This window comes from Lathamus discolor, chromosome 5, assembly GCF_037157495.1.
Source record: "Lathamus discolor isolate bLatDis1 chromosome 5, bLatDis1.hap1, whole genome shotgun sequence".
In the NCBI taxonomy this organism is placed as follows: Eukaryota; Metazoa; Chordata; class Aves; order Psittaciformes; family Psittacidae; genus Lathamus; species Lathamus discolor.
The window spans coordinates 46,135,709-46,151,086 of NC_088888.1; the positions used below are offsets into that span (position 1 = coordinate 46,135,709).

Consider the following 15,378-nt stretch of genomic DNA (forward strand, 5'->3'; position numbering starts at 1 on the left):
CTTACAAAGCATCCCTGGCATCTAGGGAATCACCCTGGCTAGGTGCTTAGAAGGTACCGTGAAGTGTTGAGACCCATAATTTCTGTGGATTCAAGAACATTTGTAGATGATCAGTGCTTCACAGGATGAGGTCCTAAGCGTAGCTATATAGATAAATACGTATATGCAATGTTTAATATAAAATAGGCAATATTTAATATTCAAATAGATACAATTTTACACTAATTACAAAATTTGAGCTTAAAAATATGGCAAATTAGATCCTCAGAAAGAGAGCACATTTTAATAATCTGTATGGTTAGTTCAGGAAGGAAATGTCCAACATCTGTTAGTATCATTCTCAATGCTTTTTTTAATTGTACACAGTATTAGTATGTAAGATTTGACTACTGAATTAGATCATTGGCCCTTCAAGTGCAGAGATTTCGACTCTTCCTGTTATTAAAGGTAGGCAGAGAAACATAACATAGTTCACCTTGCTAGCTGTTAAGTGCTGTGTATGGGTAAGAGATGTTATCCTGACATTTTTAGTGATCAGCTCATGCCCCCCGGCATCATAAAGATTTGATTACTTTTAGCTCAGAAACTTTATTACAGGTAAATTGTATCATGCAGCTGCTCTGCCTCATACAGCATGATTGTGCCCGTAGTATGACTCTTAGCATCAAAAATTAGGCAAGATGGGGGGCAGATGGGATATTCTAGAGAGTCATTCGTGTTTGCTTATTATTTTGGGACACTTGGTGTTGATTTGCAATGACAGACATTATGCTTTGCCAAAGAATAGAAGCTGTTCATTTAGACTGATTTTTGAAAGAGCTTGAGTTACAAATGTGTGTTCTTCGGTACTGGTAAAAATTGACACTTAAAATAAAGGCTCCTGGTTTTGCTGGTGTGCCTACATGAATAATAATCACTACTAGTGAGAGGCACAGAGCTTTCCTTGCTGAGGTTTATTGAAATGCACCTGTGTCCTACTCCCCTACAAAGCTGTTGCTCCAACTGCTGCACTCCACATCTCATAATTCTGCCTGGGAAGAGGCAGGGAGCGGAGCTGTGCAGCAGCGGTGCATATTCTCTGAACAGTTGCAATTGATGGGGTCCTAACATGAACAGACCAGCTGTTGGCAGTCTTCTTTTAAATGCCAATATACTGGGCATTTAGGCATCAATGTTTCTGTTTGCATTATGCAATGTGTTCATTACGCACCACTTAGCTGTAAGCCAGTAGGCACAAAGGGCTGTGTAACTGCATTTCAAGCCTCAACAAGAGCAGTTTATGAAAATCTCATCTCCTTTAACTCCTGGATTCTTGCAGGATGTACCAGGGAAATAAAAACCTGCTTGCTATCAATGCTATCCTCTAAAGATCTTCTCTGAGTGGCAGCAGTTATGGTGTTATTAAACATTGAAAGAAATGTCAAAAATGTTTCCTTTGCTGGCACACAGGCTTAGGAACAGTATGGCTAATGATAACCTATGTAGCTATATGAGTTAAGTTGGAGTCATTAAAATCTGAGGCCTCAGGGGAAGTAGCACTCATCATGGAATCGGAATTCATCCCCAGCAAAAGCTGAGATGGGCAGAGCTTTAAAGCCCATTTATTTCAGTGCTGTTCCCCTCCTTGGATGACACTTAGCAATTGCACAACTGGTTGAATGAACTCTGGGACATCAGGTACTACAGCAAAAATACTGGCTGCTTGAGTGGTACCTCTGAGTGAGCCAGAGGCATCATCCAGGATGACAAATGAACTTCACTGTTATTACAGATCAGCTGTGTTTGAGGAACTCTTGAGCAGAGTCTCTCAATATTCTCAGCCGTACACTGCAAACAAGACTCGCAGCGGAGTTGTGCAGTCAGCATTGTAATACAGAGTATTGCCGGACTAGCCCTGTGTGTTTGAAGTCTGCTGTAATTAATTAAGGGCCTCGCTTCACTCTGCCTCTCATCTAGCCAAAGGATCATTGATCTGTCCCTGCAAGAAGCCCTAAAGAGAAAGGACCTGAACCAGGAATTGCAGGCTGAACTGTTTGACAGCTGGATGGCTATTTTGGAGAAGAATTTATTTTTCATATCAGTGCTCAAGCACTTAAATTGCAGAATAATGCTCTTACTGCTTTCTAAATTAGTTTTTAGAAGCTGCTTTTTAATTGGAATATGGTGGGTGTGGGTGGGTGTCAGAGACAGGCAGAACAAGCATGAATTTGCTTGGAGATGGATTGCTAACTGAAAAGCATAGGCCCTAGAAGAGTGCGAGGCATTTAAAAGATGCACCATGCATAAGACTCTCCACAAGCAAAGCATTTTACGTTGCTATCAGCAGGTTCCTTAATGGGTTTATAACTGTAAATGCTGTCTGTGCATTACTTCGTGTGGGAGTAATGAGCATTGGTTAAAAGAGGAAAACAAAAAAAAAAAAAAATACAAACCAAGACACTAAGTGCCTTTTTTTTTTCCCTCTCCACCCCCCCCACCCCCCCCCTTTTTTTGTCTCCTGACTTAAACAAACCTCATTGCTGCAAACCAACGATCCTGCCATTTATTTTGCTAGGTTAATAAAAACAAGAAGTGGCGTGAGCTGGCAACCACCTTGAACGTTGGCACTTCGAGCAGCGCAGCCAGCTCCCTGAAAAAACAATACATTCAGTACCTGTTTGCCTTCGAGTGCAAGATTGAGCGAGGGGAGGAGCCCCCTCCAGAAGTCTTCAGCACTGGAGATACTAAAAAACAACCTAAGATTCAGCCGCCATCTCCTGGTAAGTCAAAAAAACTGCAGCCTCCTACACAACTGGTTTTTGAATGCAGAAGGTACTAGGCTGCAGTTTACACATTTAGAAGTGTGTCTTGCTAATGCTGGACAAACAGCAAGGATACGTATGTTTTTGGCATCTTGTTTGCAAACTTAGAGCGAGCTCTTGAGTCAAGTCAGTTTTAACTCTGAAGGGCCGTCCACAGTCATGTGCCTGGTTTGTCATTGCTAGCTCTAACATATAAAGACATGTGCACCAACATACCCTTAATATTCAGTTACACTGGCACATTAGAAGGAATAGGATTTTGCATGGGCCTGTGCTGTAAGACAGGAGGCAGTTGGTACTAAATGGATCATCCATTTGCCTATAAAGATCAGGTTTAGGTACTTGTACTTCCTTTGCTATGACAGAAACTGCATATTCAACACAACTGTTGGTCAGTAAAGCTTCAGTTAGAGTCAGAATGTCAGATGATGGACTGATGATGAGTGGGTCTCATATAGTTGCTCTGATATAGCTCATGTTGGATGTGTGGCACGTGGAGAGAGTAGAGTGTGGTGTATCCCCAATGCCAGACCTCATAGTTGGAAGGCACACTCTCTGCTCTTTTGTTGCTAATCCTGTGTGTCAGATGAGTCATTAGCATCACTGTCTTTATCTTCTCATCTGAAAAATCTGAACTGAAATCGCTTTATTTTGGCTGTTCTCTATGCATGTATGGTGTGGTGTTTGAAACCACATTCTTTTCTTTCTGAATTTTACTTAGGTCTCTAAAGATTTGATAGTCATGATTGATACTCAAGGCAAGACAAGCATAGTACTAGTCTGTGATGTTGCCTTCTGGACTACCCATGGAAGAGGAAAAAAATTGCTTTGTTTTGATGGTTATTAGGCTTTTCTGACCAACAAAATAATTTGACAAAATTAGTGAACTACCTTCACAATTGCTGTTACACGGACCACCTTCTGTTACTGCAAAGAGAGTATAATGCCTGAAATGTTTACAGCAGTTCCCGCAGTAAGTTTTAGAAGGCAGTTTTAGGAAAGTATTAAATAACTTAATTTCTGTTAGTGCAGTTCACTGGCTGAAAATGAGAAGTGGCAAGTCAGGGGCCAGCAAGCTCTGCAGGCAGTTTGCAGGTTGTCTGGCTCCAGCATCCTATTGTGGATACTAGAAAATTGCAGAAACCTTTATAATCACATAATACAGTTCTAGGCTTTACAAGATCATTTCTTATGATAGGGCTTTGTCAGTGCAGAAAACAGTAACAGTGATAAGGTTTAAATCTTTTTCAGCCTGATGTATTCAGTGTAAGGATTCAGGGAGGTGTTTAGTTAAAATCTGCTTAGGTACGGCTGTTTTATAACTTAAGTATTTCCCCCCCCTTGTTAACACCAAGGGTTATCAGGCACCCTAGCACCGATTATTTAATAGAGAAGATAACGAGGTTACTTTGCAATGCAAGTTTAGAAGATGCAGAAGAACACTTGGTACTGGAAGTGAAGCCTATAGTCCGAATATTTATCTGTCTGAAATTAGCATAAGTGTCCTGAATGTGCACTACTGCAAAAAATAAAAGGATGTTGGACATGCCTGTCACCTCCTGAGAAGGCTGGTAAGGGGTGCTGACACTGTTAGACTTGTTAAGGAGGTTGAAGAGGAAATTCAGCTGTTCCTAAAATTAAACAGCAGTACTGAAACTGAAAGAGTATGTTGCTTTACTCTCTCCTCCCTTGCCCCTTTCCACCCAACACTGCTCTCAGTAGTTGCTTTAGGGATGATCACCATAAATTAGCTGAATTTTGAGGTGAAGAATCATTATTTAAATATATAAACCTGAAACAAAGGAATAAAATTGTCAGACATACCACTTCTACAGGGTTCTTTTGCATCACGATGCTACAGATGAAAATGGCAAATTCCGAGTTTAAATTTATCATAACATTCAAGCAAGCTGTCTACGAGGAGAACTGAAACTATTTTTCTAAAATAAAAACTCAGCAGGACATAGAGACTGGAAGAGGGGGAAGCAAGCAAAGATCTCAAGGTTTGTTTTGTTGGCAAGAAAAGAGCTCGTGTCACTGAATGGGACTGCACTTCTGTACGGAGAAAGGCTTTCCCAGTGTGTATCAGCTTTAGTACATGAAATCCCGCTGAGGTATAGATGCTGCAGAGAGTACAAGCCTGTTCTCTTTAATAGTCAGCTTTTTTTCTTGCTCCTTTTCCTTTAGTATATACCAACATTAACATTTTAACTGCACAAAAGAAGTAGAGTTGTAGATGTACTTTAGTTAATCTGTTACTCTGGCATTCAGAGGGAACAGGAGCCCAATACAACAAGAAACAGTAGCCTCCAAAGGTCCTTGCTTTAACCATTAGCCTCTGTTGTGCAGTTAGCTCAATGGAGGCAGAGCCACTTTGAAGCCAAATCCATTCACAGAGAACTAGTTACAGTATTAGGGCTGAAGTTAATTCTGATAAAAAAGCAGGGGGACTTGTCTCAGAGAGGAGGGTGTTGTATTTTTTCCAGTTCTAACCAGCTGATGCTACGAAGTTAAAGTCTTGAGAGTTTAAAAATCACCTGCTATTCATAAGACTTTTAAAACTAAATATTTCAATTGCTTATAAGAACACATTGCTGCCTTAGTACAGAGAAGTATGCAGTTGCTATCTAGATGTAGTTCCCAGGTAGATGTTATTCAAGGTAGAAGCAGGCTGAAAAACAGTTTAGACAGCTTAGAAGCACAGTTCTTCCAGATGTCTCACATCCAGGGGGGGGTTGTATGACTGCCTTACAGAAAACCTTTAGAATGTAGTCATAGCAGTACTAGGAAGTGCAGCTCAACAACTGTTATCAAGGAGACTGCTGTAGAAGAATCCAGTCAGGGAAAGGATGCGATGTTTAAGTCAAACGTATAGGTTGGCAAGGCAGTGGTGTGTTCTTTTGTAGAGCTGCCAGGGTGAGGTGAGGGACTGAATGTGTTTTAGGGTGATTTGCACTGCTCCGAGGCTGTGCAAGTTGGAGACGTGTTGTGGTAGGCTGAGGCCTTTGTATTATAGCTTAAATCTGTCTGGGTGAGCAACCAGCAGCAGATACCTGGTGACAGGCTAGCTATTAGATGTCTGTTGGCCTTATGTCCTGATTATTGGGTCCATGGCAAGGTCCGTGTCAACTGTTGAATGCTCTTTTGAAGCACAGACAACCCCTTAAAGAGAGAGAGGCACTGAAGATCTTCATAAGATCTTTCTAGGACCTCTGTGCTTTCCAGAAGTGGGTGCAAAGACAAAATGCTCTTCCTGTCATGGGTGTTTGATAGTTCTGACTAAAATACACACAAATCATGTGGCAAGTTCTAAACTGAAAGGAATTCTGGGGGCATTACACTAAGCCCATTACTAATGGGTGCCAGAGAAATTTCAAAAGAGCATCAGCACGAAGGAGTTATTTTCCGTTGCTGTGGTGTGGCACTGTAGATTCTCAGCTGCAGTATGTGGTTATGTATCCATAACTCTAAAAATTACAGGCTGAGTGTTTATCCTGTACTGAATGAACAGAATGGCCACAGTGGTACAGCTGAGGATGCTCCTGAGTAACACTCAGCAGCTGGCCCTGATGTCAGAAGAGATTTCATTACAGCAAACCTGGAAAATGGTGTGCCTGTGTTTGAAAGAGGGAGCGAGAGCACGCCAAGAGTGTGTGTTCCCTGCGTTTCCTTGGCAGCACAGAAACAAGACGTGGGGAGGGGAATGGTGGGGGGGGCACGACACAGCACCACACGACACAGCCATTCAGTGAGCGCATCTGTAACCAAACCCATCGCCTCTGCTGGCGGGTGGCTGACTGAAGAGCTATTATTAGCAGGCAGGTGATGTCATGGAGCGTGTCATGAGGCCAGCCAGGGAATCCCCATGGAAGATGGATGGGCAAGGGGTTGGGAAGGGTAGAAGGGGGGACAGAGAGTGGTGCCCCGTTTCCCTGCATCCGTGCCCACCCAGGGGGGCCGTGCGGCAGCAAGCAGCCCCCAGCCCAGCCTAACTGGGGCACTGGGCTCGTGCTGTGTAAATTATCTTCCCAGCGTGGTGGCTGGCTGTTCACTCTGAAGTATGTGAATGTACTTAACCTTCAGTAACCTTTCCATTGTTTACTTTAGAGTATACATTTGTAGCTTCTGGCAAAAGGTAGGGATATCCTAGAGAGCACGTCAGGCCTCATATTAATGGAGTTTTAAGAGGCTGCATTCTTCCTTTTTTTTTTTTTTTCTGAAGGGAAAAAAATGCTGGCAAGAGAAAGACTTTTTTTTTTTTTTTTTTAAACTGCATATTCTGTTCTGGTAAATAAAGTGTCTTTCCCGAAAGCAGTACTTCCAGGAAGAGTAGGCTTTGCATGCAGGCTGTGCAAGGAAGAAGCCATGCGAGTGCTATAATTTCCTGCTGCCGAGAATAATATGTGCCATTGAGTGAACTGTGGAAGAGTTTGTAGGACCCCGCCTTCTCACTGACAAAGATGTTCATCTTATTTCATTTTGGGTGGATTTTCTGTTGTTAAAACATATTCTTACAAATCTGTTATGACACTTGAAAGATGGGTATTGCTTAGATGTGGATGTGGGATGAAGAATTCAGTAGCTATGTATACACAAGTGTTTTTCCCTGGGCATCCCCAAATCAGCTGCAGAATCATGTAAGCAGAGATTACCTGTTCTGAAAGAACATTGTTGTTTGTCTTCCTTCTTAGTTCTTTGTTTAATACTGAAGCTTATGAAGCACTTCTAAAGCTACAATTTCTATTTCAGAATGTCCACAATCAAAATTGAACATGTACCATCATAAAAACCCTGCAAGGATAGGTGTAGAAATTTCAGTGAGCAGCTTAGCAAATGTAAAATTTAAGGTAAAATACGAGAAAGGCATATGGTACTTTCTGCAGAGAAGAGGGTTGTTTTCATATTCTTTAACTAGAAAACATCGCTAATGGCAATGTGTGTAAAATGTATGTGTGAGAAAACATAGCTAGTTTGCATTTAATGTGTGTGCATGCAGGTACCTGTGTGCACATGCTCTTATCCAAAAACTGTTTGAAGTGTATTGCTTTGATGCGAAGTCAAGTGCTGAGAAGATCGGAAATGCCAAAAGTGAGATACAATCTTTGCAACCCTGATTATGTTTCCTTGTGCATATACAGTTCAATACACTCTTAATTACACAGTCACATTGAAAATTTTTCCATGAAATGTTTGTGTCATTCAGTGCATGGAGTAAACAGTGCTCAGTGAATGAGGGACTATTCAGTATTCTGTGTTATCCTCACTTGTGCCACCGTTTTCAACCAGACTCAGAGATTTGGGTTTACTCCTTAGTTTTTCTTGTCTTTGCTACAGATGTATTTGAGACCTTTAACAAGCATTAATCAGCCTTTGCAATACTCCTCTGAGAGGGAAAGTAGTATGATTCCCGTTCTACAGAAGAGGAACTGAGCTTCCAAAAAATTCACAACATAACAAACCCTATTATCCTGCCTTTGCTTACCAACCTCCCTCCAGTTGTAACTGTGACAGCTTGTGCAGGGTAGCTTCCTGGCTATAGGTTCTCATGCTCAGCTCCACACTGAAGACTGCCCAGATCAACCCAGGAGCTAATTACAGTGGGAGTCCGTGCACCCGCAGCCTGAAATAAGTAGAAACAGGATCTTCAGAGAACCAAGCAGTAAACTTATAGGAAGTTAATAATCTCCACATAGAAACAGGTATTTTTTCACATTAATTTAACCAAATCAAAATAAACACTGGAACAGCAAGAGTACTTTCCCTGTCACAGGCACATTTACAGCATTTACTACCAAGTCTCTTCTTCAAATAATGAAGGGACCACTGGTGCTGTGTATGAAAAAGGTGACCAAATACATACTTGGCTTGGAAGACTCACAGAAAACTATTTCTCTTCTGGGGACAACAGAAGAGGACTCTATATTTTCAAAGGCATATTTTTAGAAAAAACTGGCCAGTTACAGCTGAAAATTGTGAAAATAAAATTAGCTTGAGGGGAATTCACTGAAGCTTGGCAAAGGTACTGAAAATCACATCCCAGAAGAGAAAGTTAAGTTGGTTTAAAGATTGTATCTGCTTTGCTAACAGTAACCGTTAAGAGTACACACATATCTTACTCTTCCTCAAGGAATGTGCTGTCTCCATTTATGTTATTTCTGAAATAAAGGTGAACTTATTCAGTGGCCCGTTGAGCGTATGGCAGTTTCTTGTAGGGCATATTCATATTCAGGCCCTTCTCAGTAGCTGGTGACCCAGTCCAGAGATTGACATACTTGCAGTCCCTATCCTGTATAAGTCTCCCTAACTCAGTGGTAGCAGTACCAGAAATTGCACTTCTCATTATAGCAGTTGCCTTCCATTTTTACATCTGGTTTAGTCATTTAGGAAGAGGCAGGGGGCAAATAGCCATAACCACCATAACCTACAACCACCACCCAGCACAGGTAGGATAGAGAAGAAGTTAATTGCTGGTTAATAGCTCACCATAAGAGAAATACACAGGGTTAGGCAGTATCGTATTTTACAGTAAGTATAGGGGTACACTGAGATGTTTACTTACATGGTTCTAATCTAACAAGATATGACAACGTATGGCTTAACTCGGAAATGCTCTCAAGCCTTTTAGAAGTAATCTAGAATCATGTTTAAAGCTTGGGGCAGGAGAGTGATACTGGCTCATGCAGGCGTCATATATACAAAGGGCTCACTTTATGGGAACATTATTTTACTTTTACATGGATTTGTTTTACTATATCACTAAAGCCTTCAGTCACTGTAGCATTAGTTGTTGCAGTTGTTGTTACTGTATTAATGCAGTCAGAGAGCTTTTCTTAAACTTTTTTTGAACCTCATTACTATGCAAGCATATTCCAAAAATGCCTTGGAGAGCTGAGGACAAGAACAATGTGGTCTGCACAATGTGGATTTTACATACGCGCTTGCTACTGACACTGATTTCCAGATAGTGGAACATGTGTTACAGATATAAATGAAACACATATAAAGAAGGTGTTCTTCAGTTAAAAACAAGCTCTGCCTGTCAAGATGATGAGTGTTCTAGGATTCTGAGTCAATTATAAACTACTCTCTCTTTCACATACAGAAGAAAAGACCATACTGCTTGTTCCAATTTTCCCTGTAACAGTAATTTATAAAGTTTTGTTAATTGGTTCTTGAATGTAGATAATCAGGCACTATAAAATGCCTACATGACAGTTCATAAAAAAGAAGGACCTCTCAAGCCAAAGCCATGTCTTTCTCAGCCTATTAGATGGGTGATTTTTTTCTGTTGGTAATTTTTTTTCCCCAATTGCATCTAAAGATTTGAATCTTACAGGTTCTCCCTGGGCAGAATTTCTGCGACAAGGGGAGTCAGATCCAAGGTTTAAATGTTGTTACTAATTCCCACTTAACCACCTTCTAAAGAAGAAAACTGCTACGTCAGGTCTTCCGGGCTGGGAGTATTTCTCCTCAGTAGTTACATGAAAATAATAACTTCAGTGTCTACTTTAAAAGACTGGTCTGGATTTATTTTATCATTAGTTTATATGATGTATCATGTAGTGCCCTTATTACTGCTAAGTCTCATTGGAATAAAACAGTACAAGCTTTTCTATGCTTGTCATATCAAGAATAGAGCTATTTACCATGGTGAAGGAGGATAATAGTGCAGTTACTCTGAGATCTCAACATAGAAGTTTTTGAAGATGAAATAGATGCTTTGCAGAATTGACCTGGTCCTGTGACATACACTCTACAATGACCTTAACTATGGATGTCCATTGCTATTTTTACAGTTTTATTAGGAGTGTTAGCTGTAGCCTCCTGCTCAAATTCTACTTTCAGTGATCACTTTCTTCTTATCCCAGATTGCCTTTTGCTTTTTCTTAAATACAGTCTTTTGCCATGCTGTCTCAAAGATGGCATAGGGTTGCAGTGTGCCACTAATCATTTGCCATGTTTCACCAGGCAGTATCTGCCTTTAGTGGTAAACGATGAATTTATATTATTATAGCAATTTAAATTTGTGAGGAAAAGCTTCTGGATGAAATTTGCCCTATAAATGTGTGCGTTGTAGTAGTGATTATATGAAGAAGCTGTGCCAAAGAACAACCTTCATTTACTCTGTTGTAAACTATAGACAGTTAACTTTGTATCTCTGACCTCTGATTTAAATGATCTTTCATCTAGGTGATTTCTGTTCGTGTTGCTTCAGGCAGCAGATTAAATTCATGGTTCCAGGAAAGGTGATGACTGTTACTGCACAGCATATTCTGGTATCAGAGGATTTGGGGGAAGTTCTAAAGTACTGAGATGCATGTTATAAGCATACTTATGGGTGAAAGAACCTGTTTCTCTACTTTATGATTATTATTTCCACAGGAATTTGACTACCTTTTAATATTTCCTGTTTCTTTAATTTCCCAGCAAATTCCGGTTCCTTGCAAGGCCCACAGACTCCACAGTCTACTGGTAGTAATTCCATGACAGAAGTGCCAGGCGATTTGAAGCCCCCAACACCAGCATCAACACCTCATGGACAGATGACACCTATGCAGGGTGGCAGGTATGAAAAGAGCTTTGTCTCATTTTCAGTTGGGCTGCAGTTCTACCACAGTTCAAGCCAGTCTTTCCCAACTGTTAGGGCACTCATCTGATGCTGTGGAGAACTAGTCAGAGTCTTAAAAGTGGCAGGGAGAGAGGGAAGGGGAGGAAGGATTAGGAGCTGCATTAGCTTTCTGAATACTAGAGACAGATCAGACAAGCACTAGTGCAAAGGGGTGCACATGAATATGTGAAGAGTGCACAGGAAGGTGGAACCCAGCAGCACCGGCTTAGAATCACAGCCTTCCTTTCCTTATTTACCCTGTACTCCTCTGGTATACAGGTCCAGACATTTATGCTCAGGAAGGACTAATGTGTGGTTTTAAGGTGTTACTTAAATTCAAATTATGAAAAGCATATAACAGTTGTTGAGATAGCAGAGGATTCAGCTGGATGGACTAAGAGATCCCTTTTGATCTATGTCCTGTAAGTCACAGAGACAGACTTAATCTGAAGTGAAGCCTTCCCACCATTCATTAAGGATCCGTATCCCACTGAAGTCCAACAAAACAAGTTCTTGTTGACTTCAGCAGGAATGTAGCCAAGCTCTGAACCGTGTACAGTCACTCCAAACATATTTAGGTTCTTTTTTTCTCCATCTGTGATACTTCAGGAAGGATAACAAGAACCTTTTTTAGTAATCTTTAATTCGGATTGAGTTTTCTTTCACTGTTTAAAAACCAGCAAAACAACTTAGTGAAATTTCAGAAATATTTAGACTTTTCTATGAGTAACAGGAACACACACAGCTGAATTAGTTTAAAACCCTTTAGGGGTTCTTTAAGGTAAGTAGCCAGATAAGCCTGGGGAAAAAATGGGTAGATTTTTTTAATAGCTGTCTAGTGTGAAAGTACTTTGCATGTTCCTCAGATGTATCCTGCACTGATCACTGCCACAGCATCATGGGCTAGGTGTATAATAGTCCAGTCTGTTTTCACAATTGTTACGAATAGATGATGATGTTAATGTCTCCTTTTTTTCATCTGCTAGAAACAGCGCAGTTAGTGTGCATGATCCCTTTTCTGATGTAAGTGATTCAGCATTCCCAAAGCGAAACTCCATGACACCAAATGCACCATACCAGCAGGGAATAAACATGCCAGATATGATGGGAAGGATGCCATATGAGCCGAATAAAGATCCTTTCGGTGGAATGAGAAAAGGTATTTTCTTTGTGAGAGCTTAAGTATTCTTCCCTACTTCTACCTAATCAAGAAGTTCTAGTTGTCAAAATGAGCTCTTTACTGATTTTGCCATTGGTAAAATAGCATCTTTGTAGCAAAAAGAGAGGTGTAGCACAAACAGAAGTGTAGCAATTGTGTTTCATTCTGGTCTGGTCATATTTTTTCCTCTCAGAGTCACACTGTTTATTTTAGACTTAACAGAATCTTAAAAATGCTTGTAGGAATACATTTCAGTCAATTCATAAGGTTAGATTTTGTGCAACACCATAGGTTTCTTGAAAGTGGTTAGCCACCCTGCAAATCTGATGCTGGACTTCAGTGTTAGAATATGAAGTGGTCAAGGAACATGGCTGGTTGCAGTAGGGCTGAACTTGGAATTCACTGTGTGGAACTGAGCCAGTCTCCTAATGCTCTCTGTTTCAGTTTACATATTTTCAGAATAGGAAAGCTATTTTTTTTCTCACTTGAACAGGCCCTGACAAAAGGTAATGAACACACTTAACCTTTATTTTTAGAAAGCAAAAATTAAAATCATTGCCAAACCTGACTCTTGTCCTTTTGGCCACTTAACCTACAGATGGATATGGTAAAACGTGCTTGAAATGAATCCATCTTGCATGCTTCTTATATAGGAAAGTGGGTGGAAAGAACACAAGCAGGGTTCACAAAGTTGCAAAGAGAAGAGCAGATGGAGGAGATGAAATTAAGAAAGTGGAAGCTGAAAGGGAGCAAAAGGGAGGAATGGGAAGAGGAGGTCCAGAAATCAGGGGAAGAAATATATGTGATGAAGTGGGGAGATGTTTTAAAAGAGACAGTTAACCTGACATGAATTTTTTTAAAGCTTCCCTTTAAATTCTTTCACCTGGACTGTGGATACTAGCATAACACAGTTGGAGGAAGGGAAAAACCTCTCTGCCTTCGATTCACTTCAGGTTTTATATCCGTGTAAGATTAAGTGGGTTTATTGCACTTTGTTATACGTTTATCCTATCAAAATAGAAATGCCTGTGTCCTGTATCTACTATGAGGGACAAAAGGATAGAGTCTCTTCCTGTATTTGCTTGGGGATTTATATCTGATAATAGTTGTCAATGTGCCTTTTCTTAGACCCATAGAATATGCCCACCCTGTTCAATAAGCTACATCAGGATACAGTATGTTTTCCATGATTAAATTGTGGTATATATGTTGGGGGGGGGCTTTATGGGAAAAAAAGAGCCTGATTTTTATAGCTTTGTAATCCAGACTAGGAGATTTGCTTTAGTCTGTTTTGTAAGGTTTGTGTTTTCATTCATATTTAGCATTGTTTGGGGTGAAAAGAACAAGAGCGAGTTGATCTTCAGCTGTGAGGACCACAGGGAAGAAGCTGCCTGGTGCCTGATGAGCTCAGTTCCATAGGATGAGCTTACTCTCCTCACTTGCAGCTCCTTACTATTATAACCATCATGTTGGTAGTGGTGCTGCTTCATGTGTTTTCATCAGACCCTGAAGAGCTTGTCAGATACCAACTAATTCTCCTTGGCAGTGTTATGGATCTGAACATTATTTTAAAATACATCATTTAATAGAAAGATATCTTCAAGCACCCAGAATAATATATTTAATTTCCCTTACTGTTGCAGTGCCTGGAAGCAATGAGCCTTTCATGACCCCTGGACAAATGCCTAACAGTGGAATACAAGATATGTATAACCAGAGTCCATCTGGAGCAATGTCCAACATGAGCATGAGCCAGCGACAGCAGTTCTCTTATGGAAGTGGCTATGACAGGAGGTGAGTCAATCTACAGGAAAAAGCAAAGCCTATTAGCAGAAATGATCCTTTCTCTCCTTATTTTCACATTACACCTTGCAGAGAACATAGCAGCTTAACATTTCCTACAGCATCTTACTAAATCACTGGGAGTCAAACCACTGGTAATGACCGAGTCTAGCTCTTCACAGGAAGTAATAAGGAAGAATTGTCACACCTTAGAAGTCACTCAAGCTGCAGCAGATCAGCATGTGGGTGTGTTTGACAGCTGCCTTGAGCTGGTGGCTGGGCTGGGCTGTGATGGCATAAACTGGCACTGGAGTTAGTCTTCTGGCCGTGTTTTCACCTAACCAGCTGTTGGTGAGCATTTTACGAAAACCAGAATGCACAGCCTAAATGTCTGGTTTGTGATCTCTTAGTGAATTCCCTTTGGAGAGTCTGGAGTCTGTTGTCTGAGCTGCAAGGACACCAGTCTTGCAGCGTGTCTGTCAGGACCCTCATAGGTTTGTCTTTCAGTGAAGTACACAAAATAAATTTGTCCCTCTTTTGTTTATCCCAGGAAAGTCTTTGGGGTAAAAAAAAGAAAAAAAGGTGAAATCACCGATGTCTAAGCACTGATACAGCAAGCAGAATGGTTTGGCAGTGTTGGGATCACAGGAAGTACTCCAGTAGGTTTTGCAGCTCTGACTGTGTTCCTACTTTTACTTTCATTAGACTGTGTACTTTAACTTAACTTCTTGTTTCCTGAAGGTAGCGTGTCTTTAAGTCTAACAGTGAAGTAGTTTTCAGTCAGTAGCTTGTCAGTAGACGTGTAGGGCAACACAAGTATAATCACGTAGTTCAACAGGTCACGTTGCCGGGGAGTAAGTGAGAGTAAGGGTTCCAGTGAAAAGTGGTAAGTCAAGAAAATGCTTTCTTTAAGGGGCATGTCTTATGTTGTTGGCAGTTTTGGAGAGTAAGTGCTTTTTACAGAATGAGGTTTCCTTTGTAATTTTTTAGGTTGGATCATGGGCTGGGTCCTGAAGGCATTATGGGAC

At 40.8% G+C, this 15,378-nt stretch overlaps 1 protein-coding gene across 6 annotated transcripts in view; it reads left to right on the forward strand.

Moving 5' to 3' along the window:
- ARID1B (AT-rich interaction domain 1B) overlaps positions 1-15,378 on the forward strand; it is a 330,916-nt gene that overhangs the window by 303,005 nt on the left and 12,533 nt on the right. For all 6 annotated transcript variants that reach the window (XM_065680613.1, XM_065680617.1, XM_065680614.1 and 3 more), the window contains 4 exons: positions 2,555-2,759; positions 11,229-11,367; positions 12,396-12,568; positions 14,212-14,362. In XM_065680613.1, the coding sequence (XP_065536685.1) occupies positions 2,555-2,759; positions 11,229-11,367; positions 12,396-12,568; positions 14,212-14,362 (668 nt within the window). The remainder of the gene's footprint in view (positions 1-2,554; positions 2,760-11,228; positions 11,368-12,395; positions 12,569-14,211; positions 14,363-15,378) is intronic.